The following is an 18,567-nucleotide window of genomic DNA, read 5'->3' on the forward strand; positions in this document are numbered from 1 at the left end:
CATGGACAGGCATTCACAGAAACAGGCAGACACACACAATTGTAAATAGATCGTACAACAGTAGCACTCAATAGATTCACCAAAATCAATTATTTGAGACTAAAACACAGAAGCAGCCTTATCAAACCTAAAGAGATGGTGTAGAAAAGCTACAATGTTACTCAATAACACTCACATAGGGTGACACACTCAGCAGGGGGAGGATGGAGGGAGTCTTTTCTTTTCCAAGGCTTTAGGTTGGCCTTCTTCCTCTGTACTTCAGATAACTATCAATAGAAATAAAATGAGTGCCATTTTTCTGTCAAGATTTGAAGGGTAGTTTCTTTTAATTGCAAGGATGCAACTAGAACTCTATATTCTGTCCCTCAAACTTAATCTGCACTAGTAACCTATTCCGTTTTGACATGACTCATGCTATTTTCCAATTGTTTTGAAGCTATTATAGATTTGTGGAATTACTGACTTTAAAGGGATAGTTTACCCAAAAAATTCTGTCATCAATTAATATAATTAAATATGAACTCTGATCAGTGCACATAGCAAGCACATCAAATTGTCACATTTTGAGTTTGCTTTTGATCTGTTTCCCTGTTCTGTTCATGTACGAGTTTTCTTTGGTCACATGTTCTTCTTTGTTCTCAGTTTCCCACCACTTGTTTGTATCCTTGGTTACTCATTTGATCATTTTGTGTTTGAGTTCAGCTGTTTCTTGTTATTTAGTCTTGTTCAGTCCTTTGTTCACCTTGTATATAAGCCCTCGGTTTCTGTCTAGTCCTTGTTTAGCTTTATGTTAAAGGTGCCCAAGAATGCTTTTTCACAAGATGTAATATAAGTCTAAGGTGTCTCCTGAATGTGTCTGTGAAGTTTCAGCTCAAAATACCACACAGATTTTTTTTTAAATAAATTTTTTTAACTGCCTATTTTGGGGCATCATTAACTATACACTGATTTTGGCAGCGCACCGCCCCTTTAATTCGCCTGCTCCCTCCCACAGGAGCTCTCGACTATATTACAGTGCATTTACAAAGTTCACACAGCTAATATAAGCTAATATAGATGTTCGTCATGCATGCTGTATGCATGCTTCGAATTATGTGAGTAAAGTATTTATTTTGATGTTTACGTTTGATTCTGTATGAGTTTGAGGCTGTGCTCTGTGGCTAACGGGCTAATGCTACACTGTTGGAGAGATTTATAAAGAATGAAGTTGTTTATGAATTATACAGACTGCAAGTGTTTAAAAATGAAAATATGACGGCTCTCTTGTCTCCGTGAATACAGTAAGAAACGATGGTAACTTTAACCACATTTAACAGTACATTAGCAACATGCTAATGAAACATTTAGAAAGACAATTTACAAATATCACTAAATATCATGATATCATGTCAGTTATTATTGCTCCATCTGCCATTTTTCGCTATTGTTCTTGCTTGCTTACCTAGTCTGTTGATTCACCTCTGCAGATCCAGACGTTTATACTGGCTGCCGTTGTCTAATGCCTTTCATAATGTTGGGATCATGGGCTGACATATGCAAATATTGGGGCGTACACCCCGACTGTTACGTAATTTTCATTCGAGGGCACCTTTAACTGGTGTTTGTAGTTGAAGTTCCTGGTGATTTTCCCTTGTTCAGATTTCTCCATTAAATGAATATTAATTGAAGATATCTCCTTTGTTGTGCTGTTATTGTCACTGACCAATGTAGTACGAAGGTATTTTGCAGCTGGAATAAACTTTTCCTGAAAGTTCGCTTTGGCAAGCCGTTTCGAACTTCCAAAAAGAACCCAAAACAAACTTCATTTTGGCCTGATTTTGTTCGAAATTACATCACATCCGTTCTTTCTTCGATTTTGTTTGAAGTATACCGGGGCCTTTAATTGCTTGATGCGTGTCCAAACCTCATTGGTTCTTGCACATCAAGCAGCATGTGTAAATTTCTTTTTACCATATTTGATGTACTCTTGATGCGTGTTGATTCATGTGAAAAAGCCTAAATTAAATCTGTTCTACATATAAAGCAACTTGAATTAAACAGCTTGATTCATGTGGGTTTCTTTTACTTGCTTTACAAACTTTTTGAACTATTATAGTTTTGGTAGAATGGACTTTCAATAGGTGTATTTATCAAAAATATCTTGATTTGTGTTTTGAAGATGAACAAAAGTCATGTATTTGGAACATGAGGGTGAGTAATTCAACCAAAATTAAATTTTTGGGTGAACTAACCCTTAGTTAACCCAACCTTAGGTTGTTTTTCATTGAAAATTATTTTGCACTTCTTTAAACTTCTATCTATCTATCTATCTATCTATCTGAAAACAACAACTTGCGCTGTATGTCCTACGCCTTCCCTATTCTACTTATGGAACGAACACAGCGCCAGTTAAATTTTTTCCATAAGTAGAATAGGGAAGGTGTAGGACATACAGCGTAAGCTTTTTGAAGAATACAGAAAGCGGAAGCACTTACAGAGGCGATCATTTGTTTATATGAAGCATAAACATTTAAAAAAAATTCGTAAATGACCGATCGTTTTGCTAGATAAGACCCTTATTCCTCGTCTGGTATCATTTAAAGCCCTTTGAAGCTGCACTGAAACTGTAATTTTGACCTTCAACCGTTTGGAGACCATCGAAGTCCATTATAAAGGGAATAATCCTGGAATGTTTTCATCAAAAACCTTCATTTCTTTTCGACTGAAGAAAGAAAGACATGAACATTTTGGATGACATGGGGATGAGTAAATTATCAGGAAAATTTTATTTGAAAGTGAACTAATCCTTTAACGACAGTACAATCATCAGTAATCAGCACACATTATACTGACAATGACAAAAACACAGAACTTAAATGGTAAACAATGATCAAGCATTCAAGACCCTTTAACCACCTATTCCTGTGGTTTAATATTTAAAAAAATTCCACTTTTGACAAAGACCTTACATTATCAAGGATGTACATAACAGTAGAGGAAACACAACCATGACTGATTCTCCAGCAGTGTGAGAGATAAAACTAAAAAAGTATGATGAAAGAGAGGAGAAGTGCTTTAGTAAAATAGATAATAGCGACTGGCACACGGAGATGGTGATGGAGATATAAATGATGGTGAAAGTGGGATGATAGGGAAAGAGTAAGGTGAGAGCTATAAAGTGTGTGGGGGAGGTTGTCAGTAGCAATGTGTCTATCGTTGCTAATGAGCTCTGAAGGCTAAAGAAACAGAGACACTGACAACAGACACAGCTAAACTGTCTTTCACCCTACACACTGTTATTCTCTCCCTCTGTCAGGCTTTCTCATCCTTTTCTCCTCCCTCTCCCCCTTTTAACATCACCACAGATAAATGCAAAGAGGATTTCCAATTTTTTTTTACTAGCTGTATAATGAACACATCTCATGCTACTTTAATTATGTAAGTGTACAGATGCCTAAGCAGCCATTATTAGGTAAGGTGATATACTGTAGAAGGATGTACGCTATGGCATGTGTGTTCTGTACTCAGGGCATTCGATTCCTGAAGGACATGCAGTGACGTGAGAGAGGGCTTTAAAAATGGGATTGAAATTTTTAAGACATTCAAGATTTTTAAAAATCAATTTTTATAAAATTATTCCACTGAATATAGGGAGACAATCAAGTTAGCAAAATGCCCACGGGACATGTCCATTCTCTTTGACTAGCCATATGTACTTTTTCTGCTAATCCAATTCATTATCTTGAATTTACAGTTTTTCTTAGTCAGTTTGGTACATTTCTCAGATCACAACAACATTCTCAAAACTACTTGTTCAACCTCCACATCATCTAGTCATTTCTGCACCATGAAAGTCTGCTGTTACATTATCAATTGTCAAAGGTGCCCAAGAATGCTTTTTCACAAGATGTAATATAAGTCTAAGGTGTCTCCTGAATGTGTCTGTGAAGTTTCAGCTCAAAATACCCCATAGATTTTTTAAATTCATTTTTTTTACTGCCTATTTTGGGGCATCATTAATTATACACTGATTTTTTTTCAGCGCGCCACCCCTTTAAATCGCATGCTCCCTGCCACACGAGCTCTCGACTATATTACAGCACATTTACAAAGTTCACACAGCTAATATAACCCTCAAATGGATCTTGACAAGATGTTTGTCATGCATGCTGTGTGCATATATCGAATCGTGTGAGTAAAGCATTTATTTTGATGTTTACATTGATTCTCTATGAGTTTGAGGCTATGCTCTGTGGCTAACGGCTAATGCTACACTGTTGGAGAGATTTATAAAGAATGAAGTTGTGTTTATGAATTATACAGACTGCAATTGTTTAAAAACGAAAATAAACAGGGCCAACAGCCGGAAAGAAGAGGAATGAGGTTGTGTGGTGGAAGGGTAGGGAGGCAAAACAGATGAAGAGGTAGATAAGGCAAAGGATGTAGGCACGTTTCTGATTAAATAAGGACCACTATTGTCAAATGTTCTCAATCATGACCTTACAATGGCTGAGGCGGGTCGAAAGGTGCAGCCAAATGTTGGGAGAACAACCGTTTCTTCAATCATTTCGTAGATAGAACAAGTATGTATTTCAACAATGTGCACTGTCTAATACTCTATACTTGCTGTAATGCTTCATATTACAGTAGTATATACTTATTCTACTTGAATTTTACAATAAATACACTTTATACATATACTATATCACACAAACACATACATGTGTATACATAATTACAGTGTAGTCTTGTCTTTTTCTTTTAAATATCATAATGACATTATACTTTAAAGGTGCCCTAGATTCAAAAATTTAATTTACCTTGGCATAGTTAAATAATAAGAGTTCAGTACATGGAAATGAACATACAGTGAGTCTCAAACTCCATTGTTTCCTCCTTATATAAATCACATTTGTTTTAAAGACCTCCGAAGAACAGGCGAATCTCAACATAACACTGACTGTTATGTAACAGTCGGGGTGTACGCCCCAATATTTGCATATGCCAGCCCACGATTGAGTCATTACACAAGGGCAGCCAGTACTAGGTAAGCAAGCAAGGACAATAGCAAAAAATGGCAGATGGAGCGATAATAACTGACATGATCCATGATAACATCATATTTTTAGTGATATTGGTAAATTGTCTTTCTAAATGTTTTGTTAGCATGTTGCTAATGTACTGTTAAATGTGGTTAAAGTTACCATCGTTTCTTACTGTATTCACGGAGACAAGAGCCTTTGCTATTTTCATTTTTAAAACACTTGCAGTCTGTATAATTCATAAACACAACTTCATTCTTTATAAATTTCTCCAAGGGTGTAGCATTAGCCGTTAGCCACGGAGCACAGCCTCAAATTCATTCAGAATCAATGTAATCATCAAAATAAACACTGTACTTACGCGATTAGACATGCTGCATAATGAACACTTTGTAAAGATCCATTTTGAGGGTTATATTAGCCGTTTGAACTTTTTTTACGTTGTTTAAGGCATGCGCAAGCTCTTGGGGCATGGAGCACGAGATTTAAAGGGCCACACACCCTGAATCGGCTCATTTCTATTTATGCCCCAAAATAGGCAGTTAAAAAAATGAATTAAAAAAAAATCTATGGGGTATTTTGAGCTGAAACGTCACAGACACATTCAGGGGACACCTTAGACTTATATTACATCTTTTAAAAAAAAAAAAAGTTCTAGGGGCAGCTTTAATTTGTTGACACACCAGTCCGATATACAGTATTTTGTATTTATGCCATACAGAAAAAGTGCAGTCTTGTGCATTTTCAATCATTGTCATCAAAATCATAGCCATCTGAAAATACTGACAGAGTACACAGTTATATTGACAACATGGCTAAACATTTTGACTGTCTTGTTTATGAAAAATGACACAAGGACTTGTCATTTGATGGAAATGATATCTTCATTGATATAAATACAAGTTACAGCCTTTTGCAGGTAGTCAATTGTGTGGTGCTGTTTGTATAAACTGTTTTGAGAAATTAACTTACTGGTTTGTAAATGTGAAGGCTATGTGAGAAATATACAAAAGCGGAAAAAAAGTGTAGGCCTACAAGTAGGCGATTATGACACAACGTGCTATATCTGTTTATCTCTTATAAACTTTACATTAATATTTAGCCTACTTAAATTAAAATTAAAATGTAAAGCATGTAAACTATGTATTTATTTGTACATATAGGCTACATATTATTGCTTTCAATTAGACTACCACGCATTTAACATTTGCTGCTACAAATGATGTTTAAGATTTGTGTTGGGAAAGATAACAGTAAGGCCACTCTTGCAAAACTTTTGGATGATACATCATCCTGCTAAATTCCTAAATATGTTACAATTTAGCAGCAAATAATATACATTTTACATTGGGCATTTGATTTCCTCCATCCCCGGTCCCTATGGGCTAGTAGTTGCCTAGTTAAACAGCTAATTTACACTGGGTCCTATATTACTAGCTGCGATCACCCCTCAGTTCTCCTACTGCTAGTGACAGTATACCAGTACAACCTGGCTTATTTTTATAAGTACTAATTGGGTAGACAGCAACCCTATTAGGATGCACATCTCCTCGGGAAATCGATTTCTTGATCTGCGGAGACTGGTGCGAGTGAGCGCGAGCGCGTAATTGTATGGAGGGCGGGGGGAGCGCGAGACAGACATCCCGCGGGTGGAAGCGCCTTTTCCTCACAGAAATCGAACAAGTGAGAAACTGTTGCTTCTTGATGATATCTTAACAAAGAAAACGCCATTTTCGACTTTAAATAGTAATTTGGTTACTAAATAATATATTACAAGTAACAGTAGTAGTTTAATGATTCCCAAAGATATTGAACGACAGAAGTAGGCGTGTTTAAAGTGAACTGACTTGAAGACGCAGAAAAGGCTGCAAAGAAGCAGCAAAAGGAGAAGACAAGAGATATTGCAAGCTGACAACAGTCAGAGCAGAGTGACCGTTAAAGAAAAACCCGAAGGCGCGAGATTCTCTGACATATTCTGAGCTGTTCGCTCACGCGAGAGGAGCTGCTCTGTCGTGCGGAGTTACTCATCAATTTTCATATTCTCTGGGAACTTATAAGGTAGGCAGAATTGTTTTACCGTTGACATTTGTTCTTCAGAAATATTTTACAAACTTTTAGTGTACTATTCTATAGAATTTCTCAGTTATTTGCCTTTTTAATTGACAAAAATTAATTGATTTCATCATTAAATATTTGATAGTGGTTTAATTAGCAGCCTGCATAGCATACAGAATTTTAAAGTGACATTTAAGTATAAATGGGCAAGACCTGGAAACAAGTAGCTGACACAACATTGGTTTTGTTAGCCTATCTGATTATTTAACTTAAGAAATCTGATATTATTGATAGGCTACTGTTGGAGAGGTAATGTGTCTGTGATGTAATAATGTCTATTCAAACTAATGGCATGATTCAGTTAAATTCAATTAAATGGTAATGACTATTAAAATTATTCACGCAAGTTGCCAAGAGGTCTTATGCACAAATTGTGCCTGTTTTTACTGCAAAATGCTCAGTATTGAACAGAAATAAATAACCTTATTGGACAATCGTAATAAGCATCAGGGGATCTTCTGGGAGCTCTTAAATTATTTCATAGGTTTTCTAGTTCATCTAATTTAGCTCTTTTTATGTTTCAACTCAGTGAGAAACATGTCAAGATGCCAGAGGAGGTTGATCTTGGGACCTGAATGTTACTCAGCTGAAGTTTGATGAAGACCAGCAGGAATTGAAAATCAACACGAGTGCTGTGAGCCTGATTTAAAATTGTACCCCCAATCCATTTACCATCAGGCTTACAAGACGTTTGTAAGCGAAGCACTTAAACCTAAGCATTTGAAGGTTTAAGATTGTCAAAAAATAATATATAACGTGGATTGTTTTTGATAAATTTGAATCGCAGCTTTCTTCTATGAGAGGAGGGGCAGAGTTTGTTTATATGCTGCAGTGGATATGGACTTTACTGGAAATTCCTCAGAACGCTTCTTGAACTTCTCATGGAAAAATGAGCCACACCGCTGTCACTCCACCAGTCTATAAGGAGACGTAACCGCCACACAGCAACCCCTGAGAAATACACATCCACATCACCTGATAGAATCTCCAGCCACGGACAAAAATTCAGAGACACCAAATCCCTCATGCTGCTTATATCAGACAAGCAATATACATTTATATGACAGTATAAACCCACTGGATCATCCAGAATTGCTGTTCATCGTGATAACTGGATCCAGTGTGTTTCACTCAAAAGAGCGGGTACTGGTTAGAGGGCTGGCTGTTATGATTTTAATGTTGTAGATACAAGCAGAAAGGTAAAACAGCAGAAACTGAAACTTGAGGGAAAAAAGGGAATGAACACAAACATCCTTTAAGACATTGTTCCATATAGGACATTTGATTTGTTTGTTGTTGGAGGTGGATTTTTCTTATCGAAAAAACTGTTTCTTTTTGTTTATTTCTGAGACACAAGCCACGTTTCATCGTATCTGACTCCCTCGTTAACTTTTCTATCTTACCTTAGTCCTTTTTCCTTCCCAGAGTTCATTCTGGCCGGGCCTGTTTCTTCTAAAGGGGAGGAGGACTTCCTCTCTATTGCTGCCTCACGCCTCAGCCGCAGGAAGCGCGTTATTGGCGCGGCAGTGGGCGTGGCCATGGTACTGGTGCTGCTGGTCGCTATTCCGCTATTGGTCCACAGCACCAAACTGGGTGGGTCTGGAGGTGGAGGTACGCATTATGAGATGCTTGGAAGCTGTAAGATGGTTTGTGACTCTCTAACGCCCACCAATGAACTAACACCTGTTTCGCCTCCTCCTCACGATATCCCTGGACGCAGAGGGGGAGGCAAGTCAGGCTTTCGCGGAAACCAAGGCCCACCAGGCCCACGTGGGCCACCTGGAGAACCAGGAAAACCAGGTCCACCTGGACCTCCAGGTCCAGGCCCAGGGGGATACATCCCATCGTTCTACAGCCCCAAAATAGCCTTCTATGCTGGTCTGCGTAAGCAGCATGAGGGGAGCGAAGTACTCAAGTTTGATGATGTGGTGACAAATGTAGGGAATTACTATGAGCCTACCACAGGCAAGTTCACCTGCCCTCTTCCTGGAATCTACTTCTTCACCTATCACGTGCTCATGAGGGGCGGAGATGGAACTAGCATGTGGGCCGACCTCAAGAAGAATGGACAGGTAGGAGATGTGCGCAAATGACTTTGTTTGAGCTAAATGTTTAACTAGAAAAGCAGAGTTTGTCAAAACAAACTTTGGCTCGACAAATCCATGTTTCAAAGTTTAAAAAGAAAAGTCTACAGAGAGATAGATAGATAGTTATAATGATAGATAGAATGACAGAATGATATACTGACAGATGTATTCCCATAAACAGAAATAGATAGATAGATGCAACTTATAGTTTTTTTTTTTTTTTTTTAGTTTTTACATTTAATATATCAGCTTACCTCTTAGCTAGTTCACCCAAAAAATTCTGTCATTAATTACTCATACTCATGTCGGTCCACACCCGTAAGACCTTCGTTCATCTTTGAAACCCAAATTAAGATATTTCTGATGAAATCCGAGAGCTTTCTGACCCCTCCATAGACAGCAATTTAATTACCACTTTCAAGGCCCAGAAAGGTAGAAAAGACATCATTAAAATAGTCCATGTGACTACAGTGGTTCAACATTAATTTTATGAAGCGTCAAGACGTTTTGCTGCGCAAAAACAAAACAAAAATAACGACTTTATTCAACAATTTCTTCTCTTCCCTGTCATTCTCCTATACTGTTTACATTGTAAACAGTGCAGTGAAGAAATTGATGAATAAATTGTGGTAATTAAATTGCTGTCCATGGAGGGGTCAGAGAGCTCTCGAATTTCATCAAAAATATCTTAATTTGTGTTCTGAAGATGAACGAAGATCTTACGGGTTTGGCACAACATGAGGGTGAGTAATTAATGACAGAATTTTAATTTTTGGGTGAAATGATCCATTAGGTTTTGTGTACCAGTGTAAATTAAAGAAGTCTTCCTTTCCTACAATCCCTGTGTTGAATTACAATCCATTAGATTCCTCTTGCTGTCATTCCAATTTAAGTTTCTGTGGGCCGTGACCAATTCAATTCAAGTTCCAACTCATGTATTGAAAGAAAGCTAATTCTTCAATTCTTAGTTTTGCATATCCCTGGTGAAAACAGCCTTTGGATTGACTCTCCACAAAAGGTAGAGTTTGCTAACTAAGTTTTTAGAGGTACTTTAACTAGACTAAAGGTCAGATGTGAATGAACTGTATTAAAAACAAGAGTCTGATTTGACTGAAATATCAAACAAATATTAGATTCACAGAGGTAGGATTAAGGAATACGTTTAACATTCAAATAGGATCCAGTAAGGCATGCTGCTCAATTATTCAGCAGTCATTTTGTCTGCCTATCACTCGAAGCCTTACTGAAGATACCTACAGTGGGGAAAAAGGTACAATGGGAACATATATAAAATAATTTAAATGAATGTGCAGATTTAGAAGAAAATAAACACTTACAACAACCATAACATATCAAAGCATATCAAAGGGCTTCAAATGTGCCTTATTTTGACCAATCCATTTGGGTCTGTTTAGCTTTGTTGTTTTCAGAATAAAATTTGCAGAGTCAAAAACAGCGATAGGTTAACAATTTTCAATGAAAAAAGGACATTCGTAACACACAAACAAGCAAAAGCTGTCTCTTTGTCTCTCTCTGGAGTGGAACGAAATGCAACAGCTGGAGGCAGTCCTCCCAGGACCCGTGGATTTAGAATAAATGAAAAAGTAAGGAGAGAAAAAACCTCTCCATCTGGTGAAACATGACACGGATCTGGGATTCAGGCGCTCTCAACTCAACCGCTCAGTTTTGATTTTTAGTAGTGGAACAGAAAGCGGGGATTATCCAAAGAGATATAAAAATTCCCCTGGCAACATATGTTTACATACACACTGTGTCTCTGTCTTTCTCGCACACACACACATGGTTTCCTAGAGCTTTTAGCTCTTTGTGACAGATATATCTGACAGGAAGTGATGAAAACCCTTTAATGAGTCTGTAGCAACCTGTCAGCTTCTCTTCATCACACTGCCATTAACATGACATAACACCTGCCATTAATGCCCCGTGTCTGTTCATCATATCTGACCCAGCACAAAAGAAAATGAATCCACAGCTTTGTGATCCAAAGAGAGTATCTGTGAAATAGGTGGAACTGGTTATTTTCAAAAGCATATGAACCATCTCAGCTGAAATTATTGATTCAAATACACAAACTCTGCATGTAAAACCAATCTTAGTAGATTCACATTTTAAGCCAGTGCATGCATCTTTGAAAAAGTCAGTTTTACATTGGTCACATATCATAGAATCAAAAGTAAAAAGAAAAAAAAAACACCTCTGCACTAAACATCAGATTAGTGTTTATCATACTGTAAAAATGTTTTGTTAGATAACCTTAAAAATGCATTCCAGGTAACATCTAAATTAACTGGTTTTATTTACATCTAAAATATTACATTAAAATTATAATATGATTAAGTTAACCAAAATACATTGGTTAACCAATGAAAATGAATTTTTTTCTCATTGGAGAAACTGATATAACTTGTTGCATTTAGTTTATGGTAAATTGGGACACTTTTTGACTGTTATAGCAGATCAAGTACCTGAATTGACTTTACTGAACAATAACAACATTAATAATAACAATATTGAATTAGTTCATTCTGTTATGGACTGATAAAACTGTGTATCTATTACTTAACTTGTCTCAGAAGAGCAGATTGTCTCTGCTACTCACTTACTAAAAACATTTTATTGCTAAATATACAATAGCTGATGCACTGTGGTCCATAACCAGGCTTGGGGATTCAATACAGCCTCCATTAAGTGAAGGACAAGATGCAGAAAGTGAGAAGATGAGGAGAGTAAGCTTAGGCAGTATATGGCATGCATGTTGTACCGCATATATTGTCATTCCAGTGATCTCCTCTTGTGTTAAATCATTCATGTCTTTAAGATGAGATTCCCTCTTTTCCACCTGGGCCACACACACACACACAAACAACCACACACACACACACAGAGCCACACTCTGCCACTCAGCCAATCTCTGCCCTCTGATTAATTATCTCTCCCCTTAGCTAAATTATTTAACCCATCTCAAGGTCCTCTTAAAGCATTCTCACAAACATAATCACACCAACATGAGTTTGGGTTGCTCTTAAAGGGATAGCTCACTCAAAAAAGAATTTTATAGTTGTAAAACAGCCAGAATAGTAGTTTAAATATTGTTTCTCACCTAAAACAACATTGACATGGGCACGTTTTTTAACACTTTCCACTTCAAAATTAATATAGTGTGATAATTTAGTCACCCTTATGTCATTACTAACTTGCTTCCTTCTGTGGAACACCAAAGAAGATATAAGTGTTCACACAATTGACAATCAGTGGGGTTCAGTGTTGTTTTGGACCCCACTGACTTTGACAAAAACAGATCTTGAATATATGTTCCGCAGAGGAAAGAAAGCCATATAGGTTTTTTTGAATGACATGAGGGTGAGTATAAAAAAAAATTTCATTTTAGAGTGGAAACTGTTGGAAAACCTACCCATGTCACTATTGTTTTAGGTGAAAAGCAATATTTACACTATTATAACCATTTTAAATTGAAATAGCAAAGGAGAAATCTAAAAGTGTGAGCCCACCCAGATGAGGAGGGCATGCGATGGGAGGCAGTAAGATGGGGTGGGATGATAGAGAGATGAACGGAGGAGAGGAAGATGGATGGCTAATCAGAGGAGAGCCGACAGAGAGGTCGGGAGAAAGTGTTACTGCGAGGCCAGAGACACAGACAGCATCAGATCAGTGTAAGTAAGATAGATGAGCAAAACGACATAAAGTGTGAGCGCATGTGAGAGAGAGAATGAGAAAGGACTACTGACCTCATTGCAGGTCATAGACTTGCACAAGCAGTTTCTACAAACATAGTCTATGATCTTCTATCTAATAGATTCCAACACACTTTGAGACAAGCAAAAATCTGCAGCCTGTAACTGCTACAGGATCATGGCAGTCAGTTTTATTTTTAGAGAACTCTGAATATTAATGTATTTATGAAATGCCACTTATTAGTTGAAGTTTGGCTCCTCATGGCAGGAATAGATTACATGGGGCTGAATAAGAAACAAAAACAGCATCATGAGGGGTGCAGCAGCGAGCTCAACATCCACAAATTAATGTCACTCAAGCAGAATACCCAGCCAATTTGCTTCTCATTACAAATTCAATTAATTAATTCAGTAATTGATTCTTGGCTATGTAAACATGTCTCCTCTCATCCCACTGTATGACTATCCTTTTACTTTAGGTTCATCTTTAGCACTTCACCTCCCTGCTTCTTTCGAAAATATCTCCCTCTCTGTGGTCTTGTCAGAGTAGCACAGCACTAATTACAGTGTGATGCAGAGAAATTGTTAGAAAAGCCTCAAACATCCTGTCAATTACACAGCAGCTAATGAGTTTACATCCTCCAATTAATTAATTAATATAGTTAATGAGGTAATCCCACAGTACCTTGACAGGCTTTTGCAGCTGTTGCAATAGACACGTACACCCCTTTTCCCAGTATATTTGCGCTTTCTCCACCCGTTTTCTTCTTTCATATCTCTATCTCTCATTCCCTGTGCTTTCACTGCCCTTTGAATGGCCAAAAGGTCGATCTAAAACAAACTCTGAGATTACCATCAGTGTGTGTTTGTAAGAGGCCCATTCATGAGAGGACATACTGTACAAAACACACATATACTTGAACCTGCTGCTGCAAGGCATTATTCTCAAGCAAAGCCCTTTTTACCAGTTAAAGGACATGCTGAGAAACACACCTGAAGCCTTTAACCTTGAAGCAGGATGGGAAAGAAGAATGCTGCTTGGAAATGGTTGTAAATTTGTTTGGACTGTTTAGGAATAAACCATTCTGTACTTATATTTGGCACATTAAATTAATTCTTTTCATTCACTCTTGGTTTATCTCATGGATGTAGCAGTGTCACCCATTGCTTTCATTGCCCACCTTTGCTCACACTGCAATCCAACAATGATTGTTTGCACAAACACATGTATATATGTATGTATGTATATATATGTGTGTCTATGTATGTGTGTGTGTGTATATATATATATATATATATATATATATATATATACACACATATATATATATATTATATATATATATACACACACATATATATATGTGTATATATATATATATATATACACACACACACACACACACATACATATATATATATATATATAGTTTGAAAAACTTGAGAGAAAGGAATAAAAAAGACAGAAAAGAAGAAAGACCGTTAAATTCTTCATATCCACTTTTAATTACGTCACAAAACTCTTTCTCAGTTCCCATTTCATTCTTTCCAGTCTTGTTTCTGACCTAGACAAATTTGTAAAGTGAAAAACCCTTGCATCAGGCCTAAGTGAAGCGCAACTTCAAGCTGAATCAGTCATAGGGAGCCCTGCAGTCATATAACCAATTAGCCTATTAAATGTTACTCAGAAACAGGGGATTTGTATGAATACAAAATTATAGGAGATAAATGGTTCATTCATGAATTCATAAATCACAATGTTAACCTTTAGCAATAGAGAACATGATATATTCTGAGGTTACACACTGTTAAGCTACATGCCCTCTATTTGTAAGGACTGACATTCTAAAATATTTATTATTATTGTAATTATTATCATTATTACTTGATGATAAAAAATTACTTTATGACGAAACTTTATGAATATTATACAGCTCAGCAGGTTTTTTTTTTTTTTTTTTTGTATTATTATTATTGCTTTTATGAATTGCCAAACAAAATCCAAAATAACATTTTAAAACAAATAGACTTGAACAAGGAAAATAAATTTAAAAGCTGTAGCCATATGTCATGTTTATTTTATTTTATTGGCTTTCATAAAAGTCAAATAAAATAAATTACGTTCACAACCAAATAAACTAAATTAAGTTCACAGCCAATAATTTGTGTTTATTTCTGTGTATTACTTTAACTTCTTGCATTTGGGTGTTTTATTTGACTCTTGAATTTATTTAACGAATATGTTTACATTATCATCACGCTTTTCTGTCAGAAACTGTCTGTATAGTTTAAACCGAAGACCTCCAATTTAATCCGATAACGGGTCGTTGAAATCACTGGGGGAAAACAACACAATGCACATTCAATAAAACACAACGTCCATATCGTTTAGACAGCTTGCTATATCTCTGTATTTCACACGTGCGCGCGCACACTCAGTTAATACATGGTGACTCCATTTGACCGGTGGTCGGTGCGAAGCTCCGTTTATTGTGATACAGTGGAGTTATTGAGGAGTGGGCCCCATTAGGAGGAACAGCCGAGCCACAGCGCCGGGCAATTACCGAGCTAGCGAGGCCCCGACGCAGCCCCCGGCCTCCCGCGGGAGCTGCCACCTCGCGCCGTTAATCAATCCGATTTAGACTGGACAGGGACACGCGCCAACACGAGACGCGCAGTGGAGACACGCGCGTGACCTGCATTTTATTACGATTCCCGCAGAAAAAGATGGATAGATGGTGCAAGGAATGAACAGATACGGGGGGAGAGGTGGTGGGAAAAGAAAGATGAGGGGAAGACAGGGATAATTAATGAGTAGATGTGAGAAGAATTAAGCACAACTCAAGAAAATGTCGATCATTTGAAGACGCGCCTGAAATACATTTGAAAAACAATTTTTCAAAAGTACAAGATAAAGTGTATCATGAATAATCTACAATTAAAATGATTCATATTTTACAGATTCTTTTATGGTAGCAGACTTTCATGGTAAGCAGTGAGAAGTAGGCCTAGGCTAAATTAATGTGAATTACTACTCATTAATTATACATATGACTGGAAACATTAATTAAGCTCTGGTTCTTATACTAAGATCATGCATTAATTAGCAGTGCAAAAATTAGGCTTTGGTTGAAGCTTCATAGTGTTTTGACCAGAATGGTTTAAGACAGATGTGTTGATTTTAAAGCTGATGTTCAAAAAAGAATTACCTGTTAGTGTTTTTTTTATTCCTCCCTGCTTTCCTTTCAACCACTTGTGTTTTTTTCTCTTATGTAGGGGAAAAATAAATTCAAATTTAATGATTTATGATTTATTATTGCCAAAGCACAAAAAAATATTATTACATGAGTTTAACAAATTAACAAATGTGGGCATCTGTGAAGACCCAGATTGTTTAACAGCCTTTCCAATAAATTACACACCACATACATGCAACACACAGATCAATAAGCCTTATTCCCTTGGACCTTGGTCTGTCTTGGTCTTTTGTTCTCTCTGTCTGTCCTGTATCCCACAGGATACTTAGGGAGGAGACGAGAAATCATAAGACAGGAGGGAAAAACTGTTATTATGAGAGAGAGAGAGAGAGAGAGAGAGAGAGAGAGAGAGAGAGAGAGAGACATGTTTCCAGTGAGATTAAAGGATTTAAAGGCAACTGCATACTGGGAAGCTGTAGACTGTTGTGATAGGCTATTATAAAGTCAAAGCTTTCAAACTTAAATGCAAAAGTTACATAAATGCAACATATGTAGCGTATGACTCGTGTATTGCAAGTATTTTAAAGCTGTATACAATAGTATGATGAAAAGATGAAATTCTTGTATCCACTTTATCTTCCTGATTAAAAAAAAATTCTTTCTCTCTCAGGTGAGGGCCAGTGCGATCGCTCAGGACGCAGATCAGAATTATGACTACGCCTCTAACAGTGTGATCCTGCATTTAGATGTGGGAGATGAGGTCTGTGTGCAGCTGGATGGCGGAAAAGTGCATGGAGGAAACACCAACAAATACAGCACATTCAGCGGATTTCTCATCTACCCTGACTAACAAATACAGAAACACAAATACAGTATCACATATTTAATACCATCACACCAGACTGATTGATAAACAACATTTGATTCAAGTGATACAACACTTGATAAAACATCAAGAGGAAACATTGTAAAATCAACTTTAAAAATGAAAGTATACTTTCCGATTGCATTGACAACCTATTTTACTCTTATAATATGATTTAATTCTGAGGAAAACCGTATTTTAAGTGAGAAAAAAGTAGGTGCACAATCTAAACATGATTAATAAATTGAATTTAAAGCAGAAAAAACTGCCAATGAATTATGACAACATGCAAAAAAAATGGTTCTGGTAAGAAAAGATGAGTAAGAGTAAGATGTTTCCTTAACACTTTTTAAGGCATTAACTTGAAATATAGACTGTAGCCCACCAGTGGTGAACAGTATGTTTATTATTATTAAGTTTATTATTTTTATTTTAAATTGCCTAAAATCAAAATGTCAAGCTACAATATATGCCTTTTAAAATCTTATGTGCAATGCTCATCCAGATCCATATATCATTAGGCTAAAAAAAAAAAAAAAAAAGAAAACTATCTTTAAGGATTACCTAATTATTTTGTTGCATTTTACTAGATCTCCATCCTCTGCATCATGTGTATGTGTGTGCAAAACTTGGAAAAGGATGTATGCATTCCATGGCATGGAAACTGTATGTTTTTAACCTCTATGTCTACTAAGTATGTACACAGTGTTTATACTGGAGAAATTTTGAGAATATTGTGAAATTATAGATTATAATTATAAATTATTCACTCTCTGTATAATGGCACAAAACATCAGTTAGTAGACTAAACATTTAAAAGTGACCTGATCCATCTGTAATCGGAAAACATCCAGTTTCTCTCTCTCTCTCTGTGTGTGTGTGTATATGTGTGTGTGTGCATGTATCAGCAATTTAAGTTTTTAAGTGTGTGTCCATATCAATAAAAAGTGTTTGAAATTTGCTTCTAAATATTTGACTTGTATATTGATTGCGGTTGTAAAGTCTTGCTGTTGTGTAATTAATCATTATTAGAGACTTTTATTCTGGCATGTTAAAGACTACATGCTGTAAATAAAAAATGAACACTTTTGCGTCAATCTTTCTTTCTGAGTATAACACATATTAAATTGCCAACTAATTGCCTTCATTTTTAATTAAATCTGGACATTTGATGACCGAGGTGGTTTATTTCAGTTGAATGTATGTGTTTGTTCTGAATGCCGAGCAAGCCACTTAACAAACCAACAACACATAATCAATAAATGCCTCCCCCAATTTCAAATTGAGCTCCTATAAAAAGAACATGTAAGGTAGAAATACAGTTAAAACTGATTTAAACAAAATTTGCTGTTAAAAACACTTTCTCTTTCCATCTCTCACACACAAACACACCACTAATTAGTAAGGAAGCCATTGACAGTGTTGATTACTGCCTCACATAAACACCCAGACACTTTTCCTTGGTAATGAGGGGAGATAGATGGCTGGGCATCCTTTGAAGGACAATAGTAAAAAGGTCAAAGAGATGTTGGCTAGACAGCAGCACCAACACTCTCTGAAATTATGATG

The 18,567-nt window shown here is 36.6% G+C and overlaps 1 protein-coding gene across 1 annotated transcript; it reads left to right on the forward strand.

Moving 5' to 3' along the window:
• The first annotated feature begins 8,550 nt into the window (after positions 1-8,550).
• c1ql4b (complement component 1, q subcomponent-like 4b) lies at positions 8,551-17,862 on the forward strand. Its single transcript, XM_067373644.1, has 2 exons — positions 8,551-9,208; positions 16,804-17,862. The coding sequence occupies exons 1-2, from the start codon at positions 8,675-8,677 to the stop codon at positions 16,981-16,983; spliced, it is 714 nt and encodes a 237-aa protein (XP_067229745.1). The 5' UTR covers positions 8,551-8,674; the 3' UTR covers positions 16,984-17,862.
• The last annotated feature ends 705 nt before the right edge of the window (positions 17,863-18,567 follow it).

This window comes from Chanodichthys erythropterus, chromosome 21 (genome assembly GCF_024489055.1).
Source record: "Chanodichthys erythropterus isolate Z2021 chromosome 21, ASM2448905v1, whole genome shotgun sequence".
Lineage (NCBI taxonomy): Eukaryota > Metazoa > Chordata > Actinopteri > Cypriniformes > Xenocyprididae > Chanodichthys > Chanodichthys erythropterus.